The sequence below is a fragment of the Mauremys mutica genome, chromosome 3 (genome assembly GCF_020497125.1).
Source record: "Mauremys mutica isolate MM-2020 ecotype Southern chromosome 3, ASM2049712v1, whole genome shotgun sequence".
In the NCBI taxonomy this organism is placed as follows: Eukaryota; Metazoa; Chordata; order Testudines; family Geoemydidae; genus Mauremys; species Mauremys mutica.
Window position 1 is genome coordinate 97,534,534 of NC_059074.1, and position 27,247 is coordinate 97,561,780.

Sequence of the window (27,247 nt, forward strand, 5' to 3'; positions counted from 1 at the left end):
TACCCCAGCCATAGCTCCACTTCCGGACATGGGGGCAGGGGGAGTGCATGGGGGCAGACACACTCCAACACGGGTAAGTGGGGGCATGCGAGGAAAAGTTTGGGCACCACTCTAAGATTGGCGAACAGGGAGTTTTAACCCCATCTCCTGCCAAAATCCAGCCTAAATTTGAGCCAGCCATATGAAATCCTTTTTGCCAAAAGAAGTTACATAACATACACTATGGAAGTCACACTACACAGTGGCCCTGCACCTGCCTGCTCAACTTTGACCCAACTACTATGCAGGAAATGACTGCCAGAACAGGGTAGCATTTACTGGTGCAATCAAGGTAGACTCTTGTTTCAGAAATGACACCCACAAGGGTGCAGCTTTCATCTTGCTCCCACATACGAAAGCAACTCTAACAACGGCAGCCGTTGCACAGATCAGCCCTATAAAAGGCTGATTCTGAATAGCATTCAAGCCTGAACATGGTCTTTAAATGGATTTGTCCTTCTTAAACACCTGTGGCCTCTACCAACTCTAATAATCATAGTTGATTTAGAAACTCAGGTTAATCAACAAGAGAACTAGACCAAGGCACAGTGCCCAGACATGAGCCTTTCCATGATCAAACAAATGTGTTGCCTGACTGAAAATCTGGAAAAGATATAGTTGAGAGTATACATCAGGGATCGGCAACCTTTGGCACGCGGCCCATCAGGGAAATCCGGGGGCAGGCCGGGACATTTTGTTTACCTGCAGCATCTACAGGTTCGGCCGATCGCAGCTCCCACTGGCTGTGGTTCGCAGTTCCAGGCCAATTAGGGGTTGCGGGAAGCGGCGGCCAGCACATCCCTCGGCCTGCGCCGCTTCCCGAAGCCCCCATTGGCCTGGAACAGTGAACCGCAGCCAGTGGGAGCTGCGATAGGCCGAACCTGTGGATGCTGCAGATAAACAAACCGTCCTGGCCTGCCAGTGGATTTCCCAGACAGGCCACATGCCAAAGGTTGCCAATCTCTGGTATATATCTTCAACATAATTGTCAGTTTTTATTCTCTCTTCCCAGTTCTACCAACCTATTCAGTTTGTTTGGCTGACATTGGACTGTGAAGCACATATACCAACTTGGGGAAAAACATAAATCCATGTCAGATTCTCCAAAAATACTCCAAGTTGTAGGTGGGCACATTTGTTTTTTTAAACAGTGAACTGACTTAATTTCAAAACATTCAAAATGGAAAAAATTCTTTCTTCCCATTCAAAAAAACCCTACCTTAATAATCATTCCCAATCTTATTTTTCCTTCTTAGTCTACTAAAGTCTAGCCTAGGAGGCAACATATGGATCTGGGATAAGAATAGGATAGAATCTAGCATAAAGAGCCAAATCAAGATTAGGAAGTTGGATTCTGATCTGGTGTCAGAAACTCACCTGTAAGTTTTCACTTTTTGCTTTTAAGATGCTCAACTGCTAGCACAGAAAATGAATATCCTAGGTGTTATCTTCAAGCCTCAGCTTGACTCTCCTCCTCCTCACTCCTTGATAAAGAATCACAAATCTATATATATGGTCCCCACCACTGTTTTATCAGAGCACCTCCTGGACATCAATTAATTTTGCTTCACATGTAACAGAATTAGGTGGCATTCATCCCTGTCATGAATTTATCTCAAACTCAACTGTAAATCAGCCTATCCCTCCCACCCCTCACTGACGTCACAAGCCACCATTAAGACTGTTCCTTTGTTGCTACCGTTACTCATGTAAGTTCTCCTCTTCTTCCTTTCCCTAACCATCAACTCTCTAAACTAGGGGTGGGCAAACTACAGCCCGTGAGCTGCTTTAAGACGGCCTGCAAGCTGCACCACATGATTCGGCCCCGCTCCATTGCTCCAGCCGGGCCGCTGTGTCGGGGGCTGCACCATGCGGCTTGGCCCCACTCCAGATGGGGTGCTGGGTCTGGGGCCACACTACGTGGCTCCTGGAAGCCACAGCATGGCCCTTCTCCAGCTACTATGCGCTCCAATGGGAGCTGCAGGGGCGGTGCCTGTGGATGGGGCAGCGACCTGAGCCACCTGGCCGCACCCCCACGTAGGAGCCGGAGAAGGGATATGCCACTGCTTCTGGGAGCTGCTTGAGGTAAGCACCGCTCGGAGCCTCTCCCCACGCCCCAACCCCCTGCTCCAGCCCTTATCCCCCTCCTGCTCTCCAACTCCCTTGATCCCAGCCCGGAGCATCCTCCTGCACCCCAAATCTCTCATCCCCAGCCCCACCCCAGAGCCTGCACCTTCAGTCAGAACCTGCACCCCTTCCCGTACCCATGCCTCAGCCCTGATCCCTCTCCTGCCCTCCAACTCCCTTGATCCCATCCCAGAGCACCGTCCTACACCACAAACTCCTCATCCCCAGCCCCATCTTAGAGCCCACACCCCCTCCTGCATCCCAACCCCAATTTTGTGAGCATTCATGGCCCACCATACAATTTCTATTCCCCAGTGTGGCCCTTCAGCCAAAAAGTTTGCCCACCCCTGCTCTAAACCATCCTTTCAGCCTTAGCTAGACATAAGCACATCACACCCATTCTTGTAAACCATTACTGGCTTCTCATTCCTTGGGGAATCCAGCACAATAGCTTTTATATTTACATCTTCCAGATACACCACAGTTCCCCCTCCCCACATCTTTGACCAGATCTTTTCCTGATCTCCAGCTTGTCTTCTAAGATCTCCAGAACACCAGGACTTTCCCTGGTCATCTCACACTGGATGGTAGATCCTTTCCCCATGCTGCTACTCATCCCAGGTGACTAGCTATTTCCAAATTTAATTCTTTCTCTCTGACTCAAAGCTCTTAAATCCTTGCTCTAAAAGCACAACCAAATCCTACACCTCTTTCCACTCCAGAAATGGTCACCTTCCCTGAAACTTGACCCAAGCATCTGTCCTTTACCATATCTACACATGCTATCTGTCATTTACATACCAACAGTTTACTTGTATTTGAATGCACATATTGTAGTAGGCTGTGAATGTGATTTTTTAAAAAAAGGAATGTCATACCAAAAAAGGCCTTTATCAAGCTTAGCTGGTGCTTCAAGGGGTATGTGAAAGGAAGGCACTCTCCAGCACACTAGGGTAGAAACAAAGCCAGCAAAGTTTTTGAGGAAGTTGAAAAGAAATAAAAAACCTCTGCTACAGACAAAAACCACAATGTTATTTTTCACAGTTACAATTACAGAGGATCACCTCACTAAATGAATAAAGCTTTTTCCCTGAAGGAGAAACCTTCAGTGAACTTATACTGTACCTACTACTTCTATCCTCCATGTATTTCTGCTTGTCAGTGAAGTGACCTGTGAGAACTACCGTTCAAATACTGCCTTTTTTAAAAAAAATACAAGCTAAAATGGAAGCTTCAGTATTTTCAAAGGTGAAACTAAATAGCAACCCATTGTTTAATAGTTTGAACTGCACCAGTCTAGGCTTTAGTGATGTGACACAGTGCAACAGAGTTATTGTGATGTTCCTAAGCAAGATTTTGATACCAATGGCACAACAGCTCCCTAAATCTCTTGTTTTCTACATGCTCCACATTGACCACAGACTCATACATATTTATAGAATGAATTACATTTTCAGAACATATAGAAGCAGCCTTTGAGCTCCTAATTTGCAGTAGGGACCATTTTGACAACTGGTTGACCACAGGCTAGGGGGAGTAGAAAGGTGCCTATGAGCTATCTTCCTAACCCTGGGGCCTACACGAAGTATATCTCATCTGGGCCAATGGATTTATCAATTTATAATTGTATTTATATGTAGATTAGCAACCAATTCAAAGATACTGGGTGAAATCCCGATATTACTGAACGGGACTGTTGTCCTTGAAGTCAGTAGGGCCAGGATTTAACCCAGTTCTTGATATGCACAGTTGCAATCTCTAACACAAAGAACTTTTCTTTCAGAATTTTTCTGCAGTTCTTAATCTTACACTTATAACAAAGTAACTTACTTTCATGCTCTCAAGACACAGTAAAGGTTACATGTTCCCTATACTTAAAATGGGGAATACTGCTGGAATCCGTAATCTCTGTAGAACCGGGAGGAACTTTTAAAGTTTGCCCACTGTAATACGAATGGACAATTTCTTCCTTTGGTTGAAGCCTTCTTTAAAATGCTAGGAACATGGCAAGAAGTTCAAAAATCAAATTGAATCTTGTTCTAGTTACCGCTTTTTATATGATGAGAGTCACAGAAGAAAGAATCAAGCTAACCATCATGAACTGGAAACAGCTCACATTGTTTTGCACCTGGCATAAAAATGTGCATGTATTATCACAATCTGGAGGTGCTGTGCTTTGCCAGATGCTGTTTTGTGCATGCCACTGAAAAGTTGTAAGGTATTCCAAAGCATGCAAAAATTATTATTCTTTTTTGGTTCTCAGTATTGTTATATCCAGGAGAGTATTTTTATATAGTTTTCATTTTTTATGCTTACTTGGTGGGATGTGAAAAATCTCTTAGCATATGGAGTTTCAAATTTAGTCCTGATTTCACAAATGATAAACTATTTTCTGACCCAGATGGAAGATAGAAGTTAGAGAGGCTTACAAAATCCCTTTGAAACAGAGTTTCCTGTCCCAGCCAGGCAGTAAAACATCCATTCTTGGTTGGCCAAGACAAAGTCAGTATGTATTATTATTATTAGGTAACATCTCATGTGCTTCGCACTGCACAAGCCAATCCATGCACAGTCTGGGTACCAGAACTCAGTACTTGGAAAATAATTAATCTCAGTGAAAACAGCCTGCTATGAAAGTAACATTTTTGTCAGTGATGACTGATTATTTCAAAATACACCCCCCCCCTCAGGTCATACCCATCTGATCAATATCCAGCAAATTTTAAAAGATCAAACATTTTTTATTTTATCTTGTTCATTTAAATTGGTTAAAATTTGTCCCAGTAATAGGGCCCTACAGTTTGAGATCTTCAAAGCAGACTAGTTGATTTTGCCCCTCAAAATCCTATTGAAATTAATGGAAGTTGCTGGCTAAATCCTTTAGCCGGCTTTGAAAATTTCAACCCCAATATACAGAAGCAGTTATTAACAGATCATTCATTTTGAGACAGTAAAGACATCAGTAAATCTTCGCAGGTATACTTGACTATTGTGGATCTGCAAAGGTTAGAGTTCTGTCTATTTAACAAAGGGAAAGCATGAGCAATAAACCACCATGCAGGTTCCTTTGTGAGACTGGGATCATTTTAACTCAATGCAGACCTTTCTGTATGCCACTGAAAAGTACAGTAGAGAATGAGAGTAGCTTTCACGTTTACTTCAGGATCTCAGGGTTTCTTCTGAAACAGCAGCAGAATCAGGCTTTAAAAGGTCTTTGTATAGTCATTTGTCAGTCCAGGTGGCCTAGTCCTGTAATGATTCCGTAACAAAAATGTCTCTCAAGCTGTCTCTTTCTTTTAATTTAACATTTCAACTCACTTGGGTGGAGTTTAGCGACATACTAACAGTACTTACCTAGTATTGCGCCCCTCACTTTGTGTTAGGACTTATAGCATGCAAATCAATAAGCCATTTGTAACAGCAGCTAAGTGAAGTCCTGCAGTTGCTTTTATTTTCATGTTTGTTAATATAATATTGTGGGCAAACATCATTAGCTCAGGAGCACTGTTCTGTGAGCGCTTTCTCTCAAATGTAACAAATGCTGGTGGCTGCTCACACAAGCTCAGGTTAAGGGTTTCAGACCAAAACTGGGAGATAGTGAGTGACCTTGGTACTGCTTTATGGGAAATCTACTGACGCCTTCAAAGCAACAGCCAAACTTCGTTCTGTAAGCATTTAGAGATGAGGCTATTGAGGTCAATCACGTTTTAAATGTTAGACCAAATAACAACTTTTGGCACTACCATCCAGTTAAAATTACTTTTATTGTTCTTGGTCTGTTTTCATTGTGCAATATTAAGCCAACTCAGAAACTGCACCCATTTTAGCTCTGACTGATAGCACACAAATCCACTGATTATCCTTTATTGCTACACCCTGGTTCTCTCTTACTTTACATCGCTATTAGCAATTTAACTCAATCCTGCCTTCACTTCCTGACAGAGGTAGGCTGGGAGGGCTGTATTTTGATATCTGAAACAGAGCAGAGCAGTACTCAGGGAGTTCACAGCTTGCCTTCCAATGTCTGTGTCGCTACTAATGCCGAGGCAAGAGGTGGGAGCAGATAGGACAGTACTGAGAGCGAGCCCAGATTTCCATGGATGGCTAGTGGGCATGAGCTGACAGATAGTGCTGCTGGTCCTGGTAGCTCTTCCATAGCCACAAGGTAAAAAAAGCCTGTCCTCCTTTACATGCCCTGGGCAGAGGAGAATCCTGTCCCTCAGCCACAGGACTTGTACACTTCATTTACCTGAGGTGCTTGTTCTGCTCCCTGCGGGGCAGCTGCTGCATACTCCCCCACTTCTCTTCTTGTGTCTTGTCCAGGGATAAGGAAGGGACCATGTAGCAGCTTCTGCCTTGGAGGAAGGAGTTGGTGCTGCTGCTAAGTGAAGTTGGCAGTTGCTGCCACTGGGTAAGAAAAGGAAGGGGAGGGGGAGAGCTGGTGCAGTGATGGAAAATTCATCCCTCAGAATTTGCTTCCACTAGCCAGTTCTGACATGACATTACACATCATTTTATAGTCCTCATTCAGAATATGCAGCCTTAAGGAATCCGTTACATTTGTATCTTTAGTACAGGAAGAAATTTCTGATGGGTGAAGAACACCCATCTGATATTGCCATCCTGACAGGGACTCTTCCTTGGCCTGGTAGAGAACAATTTCTGAGGAGTCTTTATTACCCATCAGTTATGTGCAAGGTCACCCCGTCAGCAAGAGTGTACAGAAACTACATGTCCACATCAAAAAATTTAAATTTCAATGGGAAATGTCACCGTTAACTAATTGCTCATTCATGGTAACTACACTATCGCATGACTGACCAGTGTATTTTTGGTTAGGAAAGAAGTAAGATGGAACTGGATGTTGTGCAAATCAACCCAGAACTTTAGAACTCGCATTCTGTACTCTGTGGGCCACCCCTGCAGATGAGGGCTGTTGTAATCTGATCCTCTCTATGTAAATTAGATTTTGCTTTCCAGTTCAGCCAGTGACAAATGTGGTTCTCAGTTAGGCACAGCTTTTGCCCCACAAAACATTATATGGCCTCCCCTTTGGTCATCAAGAGTTCAGATTTGGTGATCTTCTGCAAAGCTTGTCTGTTTTTCCAGGATTTTTACGGGCAGGTGCTTGAATGTTGAGAGATCTACAGCAGATGGATGGGATGGGATGTACTGTGCTGGGAAGTCTTTAAAATTTTTTTAAAATCTATTAAGTGGTTTGTGAGCACCCTCACATGGGCCAAACTGGGAGATGATTGAGTAGGACTGGGTGATTAACAAGTTACCCAGGGGATTCAGCTGGGTACAATCTGGGGACAGCTAAAAGGGGGATGGTTAAAGGGGAGACAGAAAAGGGAAGGATGGAAGGAAGGACAAAGAAGGGGAGAAAGGCAAAAAGGCTGAGGGCTTGAAAGACCCAGAGCAAGAGCAACAGTGTATTGCAATCCAGGGTAACCTGGACAATATAATAGATGGGGAGACTTCAAATGCAGGGGAGAAGTCTGATGCTGCAAAAGATTGCTCATGATATGAAGACAGAAGTGCAAAAACTGAGATGTGGTGGATACCCCCTCCATCGGAATGTACCTTTTGTGGGTGTAAGATGGAGAAGTCTCCTACAGTGATTTTAGGAAGTCAACTTAAAGAAACTGCTCGTGGGATTGGATGGCAGCCCCCAGAGGGGAGGCAGAGCCGAGGGGAGGAGAGAAAAGGCCCTGGTAAGAAAGAAACAAACAAAAACGCAGTAGGCGGAGTGTGAGAGTGGGAATAGCCTAGAGCTGGATCACTACTCTGTGCACTTTTTAAGTGTCCCCAAATTGGGAGATAATTGATTAGGGCTGGGTGATTAACCAGCTAACAAGGCGATTCAGATCACTAACTGGGGATGGTTAAGTGGGAGACACAGGAAGGGAGAGGGGCTGGAGGGACAAAGCACCCCCAGATCTAAGGGAGGTGAGAACTCTCTTCCCATCTTCTCACCCTGTGCCTAGGGGGTACAATGAAACTCAGGAAAAGCTGCATGGTGATGGGACCTGAAGCTGCATACAACCTTGTAAATAAAGTACACTGTGATGGGCTTACGTAAGAGTGTGTGGGGACTGCTTGCTAAAATAAATCCAGGGTGAGGGAGCATGCCCTGTGACTTTTTTCCTTTAAGCAAATATGGACATCTGTTGGAATCCACTGACATTGCACTACTCCAGCAACATGATAATTTCTTAGTAATGATAATAAATGAAATGTTATCAAAATAAGCAATAATATGGAATCAACATATTTGTATAAAAGTTGTTTAATTTGCTCTTACTTTACATTAGTATTTATAAGCACCTTGTCATTTTCTGTCAATTCCAAAAACAACAGGAGACTGGAATGATATTAGCTAGCAAAATATGTTGACTTGTTAACTGTGGATGAAGAACTAAGTAAAAACACATGGCTGTTTTGTACACCAAGACCATAACCAGAATCTGGCATTGATTTATTCAAATTTTGCTTTGTCAGATGCCAAAGCTTACATATCTGTAAACATCAAAATAAACATCATTTAATTTTACAATTTGCTAAACAAACACTTCTTACCCTGAAAGGATACATGTTGTCCTCTTCTCTTGACCTGTGCTTCAAGCATTGTTGAATAATTTGTTCCCCTAAAACTAACGGTGGTTAAAAACTACTTCCAACATTGTGCAAGTCATAAGCAAGGCCATTTTAATGTGTGCGGTTTCCTTATATATTCCTTCGATCAATATTTAACTAATGCAACTGTGAAAAACTATACATTTTCAGCAAAATGTTTTGATTTTGGTCCTGTACTTAAAGACCTTCTATAACCGAGTTGTTTACATGGATTTAATTCACAAGCATGTACACAACAAAATCACTATACCAATGGTTCCTCATCTATGCATAAAAAGTATGTCTTCTACTTACACTACAACATACAAAAAATAAACTACAAAAATCGTTTACACTTGATTTCAGCAAAAAAAGCTTTCTTCAAGAAAAATGATTGTTTTTTCAGCCATCAAAAAGGAATGCAAGTAAACAATAAATACAATGTGCTTTCTCCATATAGACATATTTACACTTGAGTCTTTGGCTTATGTTGAAGTTTCTCTATAAAGAACTTTATGTGATCCAGCCATCATTGCACATTAAAACAAAATAAGCCAGTTATATAGAGTTGCAACACTTGAAACGTATAAAGAATGAATTTTACTATCAATCTGCACAGTTTTGTTTTACTTTAACAATTTATCAAAAGGAAAAGGAAAAGGAAAAATAATACCATATAGGAAATATTGATACATGCAACAGATGGTGGCTCTACTGTAATTGAGAGATGGCTGTATATACAAACACTGAAAAGTCCTAATTTGAGCAAATCTCTTCTGACTCTGGATTTCATTAAATTTATTTATGTGACATTAAATGTTGATACTGTATACAGGCATAGAAACAGACTGAGTTCTTTTATCAAGGTCCACAACTTCATAAGAAAAATACTTTTGCATTTAAATTTTAAAAGTCCCCTTCACTAAAATCTCTCTTCACAGGTTGAACAACTGTTGTCAAAACAGTTTACTGAGCTTCATATACATGGTGCACTTTGTCACATCCATTCCAACTAAGATGATTCAAGGTATTCCAAAGCGACATCATAGCAGAAACGATATTGCTCCTCAAAAAAAAAGAAAAGAGAAAATTAAAGAAACTGTCTAATATATTAAAGGGCAGGGATATCTATGAGCAACTATATTCTCTGCATACTGCTGTGCCATTTTAGTCCATACCAGTCTCACATGATTTTTCTTTTAATTTATTAGACGTCTGATGTCAGCTCTGATTTTAAATCTCAGCCTAACCACCACAGTGGAAGGGAAGAACTGGCCACACATGCAATAAGCTCTTTGCTTGCCTGTGATTTGTTCTGCTTCTGAGCTAGTTATAAAACTCGTAGTTTTTATTTTCTAACAAAGTGTTTCTCTAGTGAACTACTTCAGTCCCTGTACAACTGACAGCTGCTTCTTCTAAGTCAAATGGTATTTAGCAGTAAACTAGCAATAGCATCTTAATATCATTCAAGGGAATACTGAGCTATGATACTGAACTGCATTAGGCCTCAAGACAGTGTTAGAATTTGTGATAAATAATGTAATGTCAAATAGATCAGAAGGTGCATTTAAGTGAGGAGATCAGCAAGTACAGCCAGAAAAACTAATATTTATTTTTAACAAGGTTGCTGTTCAATGTCAATATTTGAAAAAAAGAGAAGTTGATTAAATTCTACCAGCTTTTAAAGCTAAATGAAACGAGCCTGGTCTCACGATTTACTTTAGGTTGCAAAATCCACTAGCAGGAAGTGGTGGGATATCTAAAAGGTTTTATTGCGCTGCTTACTTTTGTTATCTGATGATCTTGCTGAATGTAGGGCAGATGACAATGCTACATTGGTTTTCCTGGTTTGTTTTCTACTAACGACACAACAGCTGCTGCTGCTGCTGTTCAAGAGCTCTGAATAAAAGCCCACACAATGCACACCACAGAGAAACACACCTACAGAAATTCAGTAACTGCAGATTAACACTACAATGGATTTGGGGCTTTTAAAAAAATAAAGAGAAGTTTTCAGACTATTTACCAGAATCATACGCAATATACATTGGAGTCTCTTTATTGTAGCACTTAAGTACAGCAAGTAACTTTCCATGTGATCTGACCTGCTTTCACTCTCAACAATGAACTGAAATCTGTGCACCAGTTTTGTGCGCTACATCTCAAAAGTGTGCTGCATAGACTCTATAGTACTTTTAGCAAGATGGCCACAGGTAGGCCAGATACGTTCAATAACCTCCCCGTGACAGCTGTTAACATTCTAGCTATCATTTAATCCACTTGGTACTGGCAGATGGAAGCAACTATGATGCTGGTAGATCAGGTCATGCTAGAGTGTACTCAAGTCAATTCATGTGTGTATTAGTATAGATCAAAGTACACTGTTAACTGCAGAAGAGTGTATTTGGTGTTTAAACTTCATAAAACTAATGGGATGTTACATGCACTGTTTTTACTTATCTGCGTCCTGTCATAGTGTAACAGCAAACATTTACATCGTAAATACGCCTGTAACTAAATAACAGCAGACAAAAATAAGTTTTGTGGAATGCTAATGAAGGAGAAAAGATGCTAGTTCCAATGCAAATGGCCATTGTGTGTGATGACCTGAGGTCGGAGGCTCAAAGTGCATTCGTCAGTCAGTGTCATCAGAGGAAAAGCCCACATGGGTAGAGACTCTGTTAGCTTGTGTTCTGTGAGAAGAAGCTATAAGAATGAATGCAAAGAAAGATCCTTTGGACTCTTTCAGGGAAGTATACCAGATGCATAGTGGAGATCCCCGGAGTTATTCTGGGTAGCCATGGAAGACTTTTGGAAAACTGGTAGTTTTTTACATCACTGTCACCATTTGGAGTTACAAACTGTGATTCCCCTGTACATATATTGTACCTGCTTTAACCTCTCAATAACTCTCATTCTTTTTTCTCAGCTAATAAATCTTTAGTTAGTTTACTATAGATTTAGCTGTCAGCATTGTCTTTTGTGTAAGATCGGAGTACCAAATGATCTGGGGTAAGTGACTGGTCCCTTTGGACTGGGAAAAAACTGATGTGGTGTGATTTTTGGTTTGAGTGACCAGGAGTTCACATTTGTTACTGGCTTGATGAAATCTAATTATAGAACACACTATCAGCTTGGGGTATCTGCTCTGTTTTCTGACAGTCTGCCCTCACAGTTGTGAGCACTCACCTAGGCACTCACAGTTGTGAGCCACTCCAAACAGTGTGACAGCAACAAACAATAATTAGGGAAATCATATCATGTACACCTGAAGCCTAGTAAATTCTGACACCTGGAAAAAGGGATGTACGAGGAAAGGCAAACTACACAGATTTTGTTCAATATGTAAGTTCGAAGGGTCAGAAGCAATTTTCACTGTATGTAAACCATGAACATTTTTCATTTCAATTGGCATATCTGAGCTCAGTGCTAGAGGCAACCATCTGTCTGAAGAGTGTGGGTATTTGCGACACTGGCGGCTGTCAGCAAGAGAATCAAATGGCAAAAATTCCAAGCCATTCTCCAACCTGCTTTCATACTTAATCATGACAAGAAAGAACTTTAATGTTTAAGGATTCATTTTTTCTAAAGGGCCTTCACTCAGTCTGCAATTTTGGTGGCAAGAGTGGAACATGAACAGGTAAATTACCCAGTCTGGGGAGAGAGTGCGTGTGTGGGGGTGGAGGGGGGGGGGTGAGGAGTAAAGCCGCGTCTAGAAAATGAGAGACTGTATTTCAAAGTCAGGCATTTAACGTTTTAAAAAAAACCATTTTCTTTAGAGTTATGGTTTCTTAAAGCAAGTTTACAATAACCCCCCCCAATCTATTAAAATAAAATATGTTTTAAGATTAAAGTTTTCCTGCGTCATTTTGGCTCTGTCAGAAAGCAGCATTACAAATTACCACAAAGGCCCAGAAACAGCAATTGCAATTACAAAATATAATATATTCCACTTCACAGTTTATTCCTCTTAGGAAGAACTGTCTTGGCTTGTAAACTTTTAAGATGGTTTGTCTGAGCAAAATAGGCTATAGTGTTACTTTAAGAACATAGGGTGATCTTGAGAGATTATAGTGTACCCTAAGGGATTATCTACATTTACCGGGGGATTGAGGCGCAGCGATAGATGCATCTGCGGTTGATTTAGCAGGTCTAGTGAAGACCCGCTAAACTGACCACAGGTCACTCTCCCATCAACTCCTGTACTCCACCTGAATGAGAAGTGCAAGGGGAGTTGACGGGAGAGCGTCTCCTGTTGACATAGTGTAGTCAACCCTGTGTAGTGGACCCCACGGTAAGTAGATCTAAGTATGTCAACTTTAGCAACGTTATTCACGTAGATGAAGTTGCTTAACTTAGGTCCATCTCCCCCCCAGTGTAGAAAAGGCCTAACTGTTCTGAATATTTTCCTTGAAAAGCAGGCGATATGGCAGGAGAGAAATGACCTATCAAAACACACAATCCAGCTGTTTATGATGCTATCCAATATGTAGTCTTTCTATGCGCAATAGGTTTCCAACCCAGGATGTAACAATTCACAACAGTACATCCACTCAGAATATTACATTCACTGTTAGAATTATACTAGGGTGATACCTGCAGGTCACCTAGCTCTAGTAGATGGATTACTATGTTTTTTGAGCACAAGATTCATGATCTAGTACTTTTGGTCACACCAGTGAAATGATGAACAACCTGCATCCCATGTGAGAGTGCTCCCAAGTGAGCTATATCAATACACACTGTATATTATCCTTCTTGCTAACTGGCTGTCTGAATACCAATGTGCTGTAACTTACCGGAGTTTCTACCATGTTTGGCTTACTATTCCGTAATGTCTTTACTGCGTGGAAAACATCAACAACATTTTGTCTTTTGACCATTTCAACAACTATGCCTATAGCACAGAACATTCCACTCCGACCACCACCATTCCTGAATGTAAGCAAAACAACAGAGTTAATACATCTGTTACTTACAAATATACCTGTCACATATATCTCACCTTTAATTTTGTAAAAATAGAAGATGGGGGACCCATTAGACGAGACAGACCTTTATCAATCCCCTCATAGCTCTAGGTGATGTGGTTTGAAACATCTGACACCACTGGCACTCTTGATACTGTTTTGAATAAACTGTGGTGTGCTATATAGCTCATTATGCAGCCTAGCTATACTATAACACAACTTAAGTGGGCAGGAGAAATTAAAAGCAAGTGTTATGAATATAACAACTTTTTCCATTTGTTTCTGGAGGGAACTGTTTTAAATCATCACAAGCTACAAGAATAGTGGCAGAATATTACTGGAGTGTGCTGTTGATTTGATCTTTAGAGATGCTGCTAATCTTTTTTGTAACTTTTTGATATTATTTCCAAAAGTTCCTGGAAACCAGGATAGATGTTTTTTTAAATTATGTAAACAAACTATATGAATCTGTGGACACCATATGGGCATTCTGGCATTTTGCTGTAGTTAAGAGTCAAAAGAGATCTGTGAACACTTAATTATAAACCTCCTTTTGAGGGCAGTTTATTCAACTGCCAAAATTGAAGCTTTAAGTTGAAATATGGTAGAAAAGAGATCGGTCACTTTTCATTCAGGGAATGTAAAAAAAATATAAAATATACTGGTTTTCCCAATCTTCCTAAAAATAGCTCTCTTTTAAAAAGATGACATTTAATTGATTACACATATGGTGGGAGTCAGTGGCTTTTTTTCTTCTCTCTTTTTTTTAAAATGGCAGTGCTAGAAAAGCAGGTACTGCCTACATTCTGTACATTAATTATTTTTCACTAGCACTACTATAGATGTAACAAAAACGTCTTTGATTTCAGGTATGCATAGTCTTGGTCCAGAATGACACAAAACAGCTGTGATGTGTAAACTTGTTGGAAGAGCACTATTCAAAATATGCAAAACATAGAATGAAAAGCTTCATTATATGTAATCTCTTGCCACTTAGTACAAAGAAGCATCCTGTTAGATTACTCAATAGTATAATGGTATTGGATCAGAAGTAACGTGTGGACCCTCATTTATAGCCACCTGGAAAACACTGCCATTAGGTGTAAAAGGAGAAAATTGGGACTCCAGAAAACCCCAGCAAAAGAGAACACATATCTGTCCAGCCAACCACTTCTATTGTACTCATCTCCACAGTATGTAGGCCCCAGTCCGAAGTGGGTGCAAGTACCAGGGCCAAAATTAAAGAAAACAAAATAGGACATATACAATAGTATGTATTAATAGGAGCACTGGATTTAACTTAAAATAATGAATTGGATGCTAAACAATCCAAGATGCTGCCATATACCCAGTCGGCCACAACAAAATTACTCACAGACAGTGAATGATAGTTCGGCCTTCCCCTTCTTCACATTCCTCTTGCCATTTTTCAACTTGAAGAATTAACTTCAAAAATGATCTCTTGGAGCCTGGAACGTCTCTGTGAGAAGCCCATCCCAAATACTGGAATTGCTGCACCATCAGATAGCCTTCCTGTGGCTGATGGAAACCAAACCACTTAACATTAACATGGCACATTTATAATCAGTTTATGAAAACTAAACAGATAAAACAACGCGAAACTAAATCAGAGTATATATTGCACAGAAATTCCATTACATGTATGTGCTGAGCATACATACAAAGAGATAGCATAAAGGTGTCTGTGTAAGTATTACAGAAGTAGGGCACAATGGAACAAAGTTTAAGAAGAAAATGTTCTGAAGTAGTTGCAATTAGGACATCAAAGTTTATAGGGCCACTAATTTAACCACTCCTAAATAAACTAACGGGGATATTTCTCTGGATTCTAAATAGCTAGTTTTTTAAAAAAAATTCTACCTCTACATAAGCAAAAAACAACAACCTGTTGTTGAATCTGTAGCCCTTACAGAGAAATGCAGTGGCTCTGTAGGAGCACTTATCCTGACAAAGTATCTCCAGTTATAAAACAACAACAAACAATGGTGGTGTACAAATATGTTTTTTGCTTGAATGGAGTCTGCTCCTTTTGCCAGCCCATCCTATCCTGATGGCAAATCTCTGAGCCTTTCCTAAACTGAGTTTCAGACACAAAGTGTTCTGGGGTGGCTTAGAATGTTTCAAAAAAGGTTTCCTGTACTTGGCTGCCCTAAAGAATAAATAACTCACTCTGGTTTCATGTAGCAGGGTCAGGCAAAGATGGAAAGAGATGTGGGGTCCTCGGAGGAAAAGAGATGGTGCAGAGAGAAAGAAAGGTTCACAGGAAAGGGAGATGGAAGAGAGACAGAGGAAACAAAAATAAAAAAGCCAAAACAGAAGAAAAGAAATGGAGAGAATGAAAATAAGAGATGGAACAAGTGAAAGAGACAGGAACAAGGAAACTACAACATATAAGAAACAAAAAAGGACTACAACATAATCATTTAATGTATTAATATCTCTACACTGTATTGAATTTCCCAGACACAACAAGGAGAGTTAAAAGGAGAGATGAAAACATTTTGCTTAACACTCCTTTCAACCAAAGCATAGAATTTGGATAAAACATGACCCAGTTCTGAACTATCCATGAAAAATAGCTTGGGAAATCAAAACCTGACAGAAGAGCCTTTGCAACACCCTTTCATTTCCCCATATCCATTATCATCATCATTTATGAGTTAAATTAGAAATGTGCAACGTACTTCACAGACCTTGTCCAAACTTGATCTCTAAATATGAGATGTAACAAGTGAAGGTAATAAAGTGGGGGGAGGTTACAATAGCATAACCTACAGGTTCTCACAAATTTTTCTTTAACTCATTGCATGCAGGCAACATAGCAGAAATTAGTTTCTAGTGGGGATCTGAAGGAGAAGGTAGTGGCTGGTAAGCAGGGTTTTAGAGAGCGTTGAAAGAATGCAGGACAACATGAAAGAAGGCAGAGACAGTAATGGATAAAAGATGAAAAGTGCATCAAGACTTGCATAATTACTGGAGGTGGAGAGAACATGTTAGTAAATGTAGGTCAGGGCAGTGTCTCAAGAACCTCCAAAACCAGAATAACTTTGAGTCTTTTCACACATATTTAGTAGAATGTCATAATGCTTCTGCTTTGTTTTGTGGTTCTTGCACCACAAGGCCCACGAGGTGTTAATTATATAACCACAAGTGTCCTTCAGATATGCTTACATGTAATTTCATATGACATTTATAAAATGAAATACTGTTTGTGTCCATTATAGGCAGCTGTAGAAAAATAGTTAAATCTTAGGAACTGAATGTTTAATTCTGTTCTGCTTAATGTCTGAAAAGAATTAATACTGTATATTTATTATGTAATACTCAAATCCACAATAGCCCAGTTAGCTGTTATGATTATGATGATACTTACTCTTGTTAGATTGCATATCCTGAAAATTCTGTTTATCACATCACAATCCATTGAACAAGACATGCATTCCACTTGAATAGGACCATATCTCAGCATTCCTTCTTCGGGCCAATACTGTGGACAGCCCTGAACAAGAATAAAATGGGTATAATTAAAATTTAAGTTGCATCATGAATATTGTAGTATTTCATTATTATTATAACACACTTCATAGAACAGTAATATATATGTTAATTAATACTAATTAGTTATTGAAAAGCAAAGCCACAGGGTAATTACACTGTAATTGCAATGAAACTGCACTGTACATTCACCCTATTACAAAGCATAACCATCTTGATGCATTAATTTGTTCACAAAATCGCCATAAACAAACACTAACCTGTGCTAAATCAACTTCATTTAACATTACAACAGAGGTACAGCCATAGTCATACACTAATCTCCAGAAATCTTTCACAGTGTTTGGCAAAGGATGTTGTGTGACAATGAAAGCAGCTGGTTGCCTGTAGCTCTGTAAAGAAAAGGAGTGAGTAGGGGAATATTAGTAAAGAAAGCACTGAACAACGATTATGCAAAGTCTGGGCCTTTTGGAAACATAACTAAAACAATGTAATGGAATAAAATCTAGCAGTTTTAACCAGAACAACTGTTCAAACAATAAGATATCTTAAAGTGGAAAAAAAAACCAGGTCACATATGCATAAATCCCCTTTAAATTAATCACTTAAAAGTTGAGCCCATTGTTGCATATTTTGCTGAACTGGTGCTTATATTACATGCATTCATCATAGTTTCAGATTATCTTAGAATACTTGGGAGACAAAATAGAGATGTATTAACCCCATTTTACAGAGGGGGATACTGAGGCACAAAAATATTGATTTAACCAAGTTCACAGAAGAAGTCTGTGACTCAGCCAGGAACTGGACCTAGATCTCGAGTCCCATGATGGTGCGATAACCACAAGGCCACCTTTCCTCTTATAACTGATCCTAAAGCTTTTTTCTTTTCTTTATAAACCTCTCTTTGGGCTGACATCAAAAAGTTTTCAAGTTTAAAAAAAAAACTTTTTAAAATAGTTTTATTGGAGAAGACTTTGGGCATTTTACATCCCCTCCCTGCATCTCTTGGTTGGGGTTGAACTCAGGTTGTGAGCATTGCTAGGTTGTCACTAGTGGAAGGAGTCAATAGAAGACCAGCAGGTGACTGTCATGCACAGTTGCCATCTGGGAAGAGTGATAGGGCAGGGGGAGGGGAGGGCTGGCAGTTATTTTTAAAGGCAGAGAAGGCTGGTAATTAGGGACTAATTCCCACCGGTAAGGACACAGCTGTGTAGTTACTGATGTACTCAGGCTGCACGACCTCCTACTGCAACTGGAATACTCCTGATAGGACTGGAGCTGCTCTATCTTCTGATGGCTGCAGTCCATGTGGCTGCCACTGGGGGACTTCTGGCCCTGCAGCACATAGACGGCTGGCAGCAGAGAGGAGGCACAAAGCAGTGCAAACAGGCTGCAATGGGATTAACCTCCTGGAGGCTGAGAACAGGGCTGTTCTTATCTACTCCCTGCAGCCTCCAGCTCCTGGAGTCCTGGTAACACATGGGTTGCAAGTAGCAGAAGAAGGAGACACAACACAAGGGATACCAGCTATTGTGGGACTGTTACATCAGATCACATTTGGGGGCATGGGTGCTGAGATGGAAAGGGTTGGGGTGGCTTGGCAGGACTTCCTTTTTTCCCCAACAAATATGGAATTGCTACCCACAAATTGTTAGCCCAAAGCTCAGATGAGCAGTATTCATTTCTGGACCAGTGACAGATTTGAAGATGCTATATATTGTGACTATGAAGGAATGGAAATTGGAGATTTAATACAATACTATTAAAAAGGGGAGTTCCCAGCTTTCCAGAGGATCACAGAAGCACTGAGACATCTGAGATATCTAATGTTGTAAAGGAATAACAAAAGTTAGTGGATTTTAAAAATGTTGCCAAGACTTCCCTCTCCCTTCTTTGTTAAGACCACTTTACTAAACACTACAGGAAGAAAGAATTACCCTTTCTTTAACCAGCAAGAGTTCTCTCTCATATTACACAGCTTTTCATGGCACGTTACGAGGACAAAGGAGATAGTCTCTTACATCCATAAGAGCAGCATTGATATAGTTGCTGCTCTCCCCATCAATAGTAATTAAGAAAGGCAGACATCTGTCAGGTGGCAGCATATCCATGAAGCGATTCTTGTCATGATTCCTTGGCAAGCAGGCTATGCTGCAATCTTCAGCTTGCAGCCGAGGCGTCACAGAATTCAGGGTCTAAACAGCAGAGGGAATCAATATCATGTTATAGTGCATCTTATATATCGTGTTCTTGAAATTCATTCTTTTATTTAAAATGTTGCAATGTGGGAAACATGAAAAATCACAAGCAAACAAGAGCATGTGTCTGCTTGAGAAACTTGACATTTTTTCAGTTAAAATGAATGAAAGCTCAGGTATGAAGACACATCAGGAACTGCTGAATGGATCCTCTAAATGCATCCCCCCTAACATGCAATCCAAAAGGAAGAAAATAGAAGAGAATCTTGTGAAACACATATGAACTTTGTCTCACTTGCTTAAAATGCAAAATAAACCCCCCATCCTGCCAGTTCAAGGTCAGTACTGTTCATTATAGTCAGCAGTCTACTGCAATTATAATCTAAGAAGGGTATTTCATATTTAAAAGTGACCTTGTAAAGTACATCATAAAAGAAAAGGGTGTTATATTATCTTAAATACAAGAAAGGGACAAAGGTTATGAATTTGATATGGAAGTCTTTTTCCTTAAAATAAATTATATGTACCTAGAGGCAAAAAAGTTGCTACTCTACGAAGAGATACCAGTAACTGTAAATACCTGAAATTCATCTTTGAGATGTGAAGAGTTTGTCTGAGAGTCTATTCTAATCATATCAAAATATGCAGCTTTGAATTCACAGACAGGGATGGCAGTTTCTCCACATAAGCAAGCTTCCAAAATGGCATCATGAATAAAGATGTACTGCTCCTACCAAAGGGGAAAAGAAAAAAAAAACCTAGCAATTTAAAAACAAAATAAAATCTTACTTTCCTTCAAGATAAGCAGATCTTCCCCCTCTATAAATCTTATTCAAAGCAGCTTCCATCAATCCATTGGATATTGCTTTAGCACCTTAAGTACAGTACAATCTGCCTAACTGGGATGCAGTTAATCAGTATGTTTCCCTGAGAACCAATTTAAGTCCAGCGATAGTAAGAGCATAAGTACACTAATTTGCTTAATGGGGGAATTTTCAGGAGATTTTGTGGTGCATAGGTCAGTGTGGGAGAGAGTCTAATGCTAGTTCTGCTTATTTGCTTCCTTAATAGTAGCTTTCAGTTCCGTGATACATACAGAAAGGATATACAATGCTTCAAGCACTACCTGCTCCTAGCAATTATGTGGCATATTTCATGCTACTTATATGCATGTGGACTGGTAGACCTAGTGTCTCATACCTAGCACTGGGCAGGCAATAGACTCAGCATTATGCCAATACAGGAAATGCTGCCTCTTGATTCTGTTGGCCTGTTGTGAGTCTGCAGCCCCCAGTCAGCTGCATTACTATTCCAACAGTATCTTTTGTCAAATATTAGACAACACCCCAGGCCTGTCGACAGTGGACGGCAAAAGGGGCAATTGCCCAGGTGCCTGGGCGATTTAAAAGGGCCTGAGGGCTCTCGGGGCGACAGTAGCAGTGGTGGCAGCCGGGAGCCGGGGCCCTTTTAAATCGCCTGGGCGGGCCGCAGGACTCCTAGGCATGCAAAACTGCTCTGGGCCCCACGCTCTGGGGGACCCCCTGGGCCGGCGCGATTGGCCAGCGTGGGTCGTCCCAGAAGTGACAGATTCATCACTTCTGCCCTGGTCCCCGGCCCCCCAGAATTTCTGACGGTGGGCCTGCAACACCCACCGTATGTTAGTCACATCAGAGAGTTTGTAACAGACACAGTCTCTGCCCACAAAGAATTTAACATCCAAGGGTAGACAAGAGGTAACAAACAACTGGGAGAGTAAGTGGAAGGGACAATGAGAATGACAGTAAGATTGTGTGGTGACTCAATGGTGTGAACGCTTCATGATGGTAGCTTTTATTACTTCGTTATTAGAGAAAATGGTTACTAACCTTTCTGTGTTCTTTGCGATGTGTTGCTGCTCATGTCTATTCCATGTTAGGTGTGTTTGTGCACCACATGCACCATTGCCAGAGATTTTTCCCTTAGTGGTATCTGTTAAGCCAGCTTTAGCACTCTCTGGTGCTGTGCACTTATGCGCCAGTTTAAAAGAGTACCGACAGCTCTGCATCTTCTCAGTTGCTTCTTGTCCTTAACTCTGACAGAGGGGCAGGAGGGTGGGTTGTGGCACAGACATGAGCAACACACCTTGAAGAACAGTAGTTATGGAAAGGTTAGTAACTATTTTTTCTTCTTCGAATGCTTGCTCTTGTCCATTCCATGTGAGGTGACTCACAAGCAGTACCCCAGGGGGGGCTCAGAGGTCATGGACACACTGACAGCAACACCACTCTCCCAAAATCAGCATTGTCCCGGGCCTGTTGGGTGATGGTGTAGTGAGATGCGAAGGTCTATGCTGATGACTAGGTTGTGGCTCTGCAAATGTCCTGGATTGGGAACCGTGAGAGCAGAACTCTGCTGATGAAGCCTGGGCTCTTGGCTGGCCTGATTGATATGAAATTGTGTCAGGAAAGCCAGGTCAGGGCCCGGATGGACCTTGTCCTTGAGGAACTCCATGTGAGGTGGTTCTGATGTAAAGCTCTTGATCTCAGAGACACCTTCCGGCCAAGGGGGCATGCAACAGGGGGCATGATGCTAGCGGCTTGAAAAGGGGACCTGAAGGGCCATGAACCATTTGCTGTGTGTGTAAAATCCTCACCACAGGCTCTGTCAGCAACTTTTCACAAAGGCCCGAAGTCCAAAGCTTGGTTTGAGCTGGGGGCCTCGTTAACAATGAACAATATTGGCTAAGAGAAGCTGAATAAACCAGAGACAACCTTGCTTCTTATTAGATAAAACAGTCAGCAGCACTCCAGATGGGGAGCAGTAATTGGTGTCCTTATCAGAAGTTACAGACACACCAAACATTGGAAGGGGCCTCAAAATGTCCACTCCTTACTGCAGGAAGGAGATTGCAAATACCCTCCCCACATACCAGGCTAGAGTTCATGGAGAGGCCCAAACATGTCAGTATGAGATATGACATCCTCCCTTCCATAGATGCATCCCCCACACTCCCATGCCAATGTTAGCTTTTAGGAACACAATGGGGCACCCTGAAAGCAATTTCTATTGCCATGTACTTTTCAATGTCTTTCTGCTTTAAACCCCAGGAATGTACCTGTTGGGCAACCAGAAGAGCTACCTCATTCCTATGGACCCCAAATCAGGATTCAACTTATAGAATATCAGGGTTGGAAGGGACCTCAGGAGGTCTTCTAGTCCAACCCCCTGCTCAAAGCAGGACCAATCCCCAAACAGATTTTTGCCCCAGATCCCTGAATGGCCCCCTCAAGGACTGAACTCACAACCCTGGGTTTAGCAGGCCAATGCTCAAACCACTGAGCTATCCTTCCCCCCGTACACAGTATGTTGTATGTTAACCTAAAACCATGGGCGGAGCCATTATGTAATCTTTTAGACTACTGGCTTATTGTGCTTGTCTTGCTGCTAGAACCTATCCAGGGGCTCGGGACCTCCCATTCCGTCGCTTCTCTCCGCCCATGAATACCCTATATAATCTATTGTAATCAATTGCTTATTAGGCTCAGAGACACTGACAAGCAAAGTGACACTCCGGCAGCGCTGTGTGTAATAAACCCACGTACTTGACTACACGGTGTCCATTTTGTTCTTTTAGGACAAAAGTTTTTGTCAAAAGGTTTTGACAGAACCAGGTTTAAATCCCATGGGGGGATTGGCTCACGGACCAGAGGACAGAGCTTCTCCAGCCCTTTGAGAAACATACAGCCATCTCGTGGGAGAACACTGACCTGCTGTTCACCGGTGGGTGGAAAGCTGAGATGGCTGCTAAGTGCACCTTGATAGACAAGAGGAATCTGGCCCTGTTGCTTTAAGTGGAGCAAGTAGTCCAACATAGACTGAAGGGAAGATCGAGATGGAGAGAGAGCTCATTGAGATGCGCATATTGAGAAGCCCTTCCATTTGGCCAGGTAGGTAGCCCTGGTGGATGCCTTTCTACAACACAGCAAGACCTGCTGGACCTGTTCTGAGCAAGTCTGTTCTTCTGGGTTCAGCCATGCAGCATCCATGTAGTTAGGGACAGGGAAGCGAGGTTCGGGTGAAGCAAACTGCCGTGGTCTTGTGAGATTAGGTCTGGGCTGAGTGGGAGCGAGAGTGGAGCTGCTACTGACAGATCCGGGAGCATGCCGAACCAGTCAGAATGAATCTTGCCTTGTTCGTTTGACTTTTAGGAGGACCTTGTGAACCAGAGGGATTGGAGGAAAGGCATAGAATTGGAGCTCTGTCCATGGGAGCAGGAAAGCATTGGAGAGGGAGCCTGAGCTGTGCCCAGACAGCAAAACTGATGGCATTTTCTGTTCTGTCTGGTAATGAACAGGTCCACCTGGGGAGGTCCCTGCCTGTGGAAGATTAACTTGGTGACCTTCAGGTGAAGGGACCACTCATGGTGAGAGGAAAGGGATCTGCTGAGGTGATCTGCCAGTACATTCCAGGCTCCTGGGAGATGTGACACCTCGAGATGAATGGAGTACTTTGTGCAGAAGTCCCAGACAGATAGCCTCCTGACAAAGAGCTGAAGATCGGGCTCTTCCCTGCTTGTTGATATAGAACATGGCTGTGGTTTTGTCTGTCAGGACTTGCACCACATCTCCTGAGATCTGGGGAAGGAACACTTGGCAAGCTAAGTGTACTGTCCTGAGCTCTCTGAGGTTTATGTACAGGGAGAGTTCTTCTTGGGAACAGAGGCCCCGAGTCCTGAGGTGGGCTCCCCACCCTAGGTCGGATGCATCAGAGATTAAAACTACTGATGGTTGAAAGGTAATAAAGGGCAACCCCATCATTACCGATCTTGGGTCTTTCCACCAGTGCAAGGAGGCGAAGACTAGGGGAGTACTGGAGTCCAAGTGGTGTCTGCTTAGGGAGTATACTGATGCTAGCCAGATCTGGAGAGGTCTGAGGCACAGACTTGCATGCTGAACCACGTAAGTACATGCCATCATGTGCCACAGTAGCTTGAGGAAAACCCAAGCTGTCCTAATTGGATGGACCATAACATTGGATATCAGGTCCAACATAGTCCAGAATCAGGCCTCGGGCAGAAAGGCCCTGGGTTGGGTCGAGTCAAGCACCACACAAAAAATTCTATTCTCTGAGCCAGGACAAGAGTTGACTTTTGCTCTTTTATCAGCAGGCTTGGAAGGTGGTTTGGACTGTGCTGATGCTGGAGTGTGTGGAAGCTACTGGGTTCTATTGTTCTGGATTGGGTGGGCTCCAGTTTGGGAGCAGGCAAAGGGCTGGCATATCCTCTGTGCTGTGTGCTCCTGGCTCCATAGTACTGTGCTTATTCAGGAATTCCTCTCACTGTGGATAAATAGTCATCTACTGGCGGGGAGGGCGGGATGGGTGACTGATTAAGAGGATTTTGCTGTATTGATTACAGAAATAAAATTCTGACTTAATGCAGCTAGAAAAGCATTAGATCCATTGCAGATAAACTACCATACCTCTGTTTGTACCATGTTGATGCGACGTGACCGTAAGGCTTTGACACAATTGTAGATGTCCACAACACCTTCTCTTTCTGCCATGTCTAGCATGATGTCAATCACAATGTAACAGCCAGTTCGTCCAGCACCAGCACTGGAAAGAATTAGAAAATAATTTCAGAGTACTCCCCACAATCCAGAAAATCTACCTCACAAATTTAGCAAACTCTATTTGGCATTTACAAGTACACACTTGGAACATTAACCTAAATTCTCATACGTATCTTTCCAACCATTACAGAATCTCCAGTTTCCCCCTTTATTCCTCAGGATAGCATTTAAACAGATATGAAATGTATACAACTCAAAAGCAAGAACTTTTCAACAGATCTCAGATTATGTAAAAACAGTATCAGTGAGGTTCCTTTTTAGTATCTCAGAACATTCCTTCATGGTCCATTAACAAAACTGTAGTAACAGACTTGTTAGATAACAGAGATCTTCAGGATGACTATGCTCTTTATGGAATCATTTCAAAACATATAGGACTTCTCTTTATTCAGAGAGACTAAGGGGGACCATTTTTTTCCAAGGGACAATTTCAGGTAAGAAAATTTGACTGTAAAATGTAGACTCTCCCCTATACTCTAGTTTAGGCAGTTAACAATCTTCCGGTACAATATCAGGATTGTATGGGAGTCTCTCCTGCGTTTTTACATAGCTATTATAGATATTTGAAAAGTGAATTCCATGCACAACTTGGCTAACTTTATGTGCAGAATGTAGTTAACACATTTGATGGATTTGCCAAGAGATCATATTTCAGTGAACTGTGCCCCATAAGGGAAAATTTGCAAAACTTACGTGGAAAACAACACTCTTTAGTTGTTCCCACTCTATCCAATATCCAGGCTCATTTCAGAATGTTGTTTCACTGGATGGATCTATTTGTTGCCATATGTTCAATGAAATATTCTACTTAAAATTATATTTTGCAAAGGCACATTTTAAATGTCAACATAGCTGTAACAAAATACCATCCTAGTACTCTGTCATAAAATTTTGCCATAGAGCATGTTAAACGTTAGCCTACATTATAACAAGGTTTGGCTAACAGTTCTGAGGAAAAAATATCTGTCCATACCAATCGGGGAAGTTGTACTAGAATCCAGCTATGTTTAAACATTGCTGTAGCTAGCCTAGTTCTGCTTCCAGGGTGGACAGGGCATTGAAAGAGCAAATTCATTCCCAAAAGTTAAACAACAAAAAGACAAACTCCACAACTTCACAAGAGACCACTATACAAGTTCACGTATAAAGTTGTAGAAAATTCATCTACCTCTTCTCTACACACCTGCAATGTACAACAATAGGCCCGGCACTAGGAGGGTTAGACAATTTGACTCGACGTATAAATGAAAGGAGGCCTGTGGCATTGTAAGGAACTCCATGATCTGGCCAGCCTGTGAAATGGAACTGTTTAAGTTCACGGATTTCATTGTAACCTCTCTGCCAAAGACAAAAACAATATTTTGAAAGAGGTTATTAAACTCAAAATATTCAACACCCAAAATATTCTCTGAGTCAAGCAATGACAACACTGCTAGAATCTACTTACTGTCTTCTCAAACTCATTTAAGCAAAGAACATGGCATTCTATGTTTAAAGGAAAACTGATTTTACAATGGAATATAAACATGGCTATTAATAAATTGCTGGTTCATCTTTGTCACATATACATAAAAAGAATCTATTCTAAACTGCCTGGCATCTTATCCCATAAGGCTTATATAGTATAATGGTGCCATAGTGTGATATTTTGATAATGTATTGCAAATCTGAAACACATAATACTTATATTTGCTATTAAAGTATGCTAGACCAACTGTTCTAATAGTTTTTAGAGTCAACACAAAAAAGCATTTTACTGATGTTTCTATATATAAAATTATGATTCTCCAACCTATGCAGACAGGTGTAACAGTTGTACCAGAAGACCATAGCTGTTCCACACCAGCTAGTATTTGCTACCTCATATTCATTTATGTTCATACTCTTAGCCCTGGTCTAAACTATGGGGTTAGGTTGAATTTAGTCGCGTTAGGTCAATTTAAAAATGACTGCGTCCACACAACCAACGCTGTTCTGTTGACCTAAAGGGCTCTTAAAATTGACTTCTGTACTTCTCCCTGATGAGGGGAGTAGCGCTAAAATCAACCTTTCTGGGTCGAATTTGGGGTAGTGCAGATGCAAATCGACGGTATTGGTCTTCGGGAGCTATCCCAGAATGCTCCATTGTGACTGTTCTGGACAACACTTTGAACTCCTATGCACT

General features: G+C 41.4%; 1 protein-coding gene across 20 annotated transcripts in view; it reads right to left on the bottom strand.

Moving 5' to 3' along the window:
* Positions 1 to 8,630: 8,630 nt before the first annotated feature.
* PTPRK (protein tyrosine phosphatase receptor type K) overlaps positions 8,631 to 27,247 on the bottom strand; it is a 576,479-nt gene continuing 557,862 nt past the window's right edge. For 14 of the 20 annotated variants that reach the window (XM_045008691.1, XM_045008692.1, XM_045008693.1 and 11 more), the window contains 9 exons: positions 26,252 to 26,421; positions 24,931 to 25,066; positions 20,052 to 20,201; positions 19,295 to 19,468; positions 17,531 to 17,662; positions 17,149 to 17,274; positions 15,130 to 15,293; positions 13,584 to 13,719; positions 8,631 to 9,850 (listed from right to left, as the gene is read on the bottom strand). In XM_045008691.1, coding sequence (XP_044864626.1) covers positions 9,797 to 9,850; positions 13,584 to 13,719; positions 15,130 to 15,293; positions 17,149 to 17,274; positions 17,531 to 17,662; positions 19,295 to 19,468; positions 20,052 to 20,201; positions 24,931 to 25,066; positions 26,252 to 26,421 — 1,242 coding nt within the window. In that variant the 3' untranslated portion in view covers positions 8,631 to 9,796. The remainder of the gene's footprint in view (positions 9,851 to 13,583; positions 13,720 to 15,129; positions 15,294 to 17,148; positions 17,275 to 17,530; positions 17,663 to 19,294; positions 19,469 to 20,051; positions 20,202 to 24,930; positions 25,067 to 26,251; positions 26,422 to 27,247) is intronic. The other 6 variants (XM_045008709.1, XM_045008708.1, XM_045008694.1 and 3 more) reach the window with 1 other exon arrangement.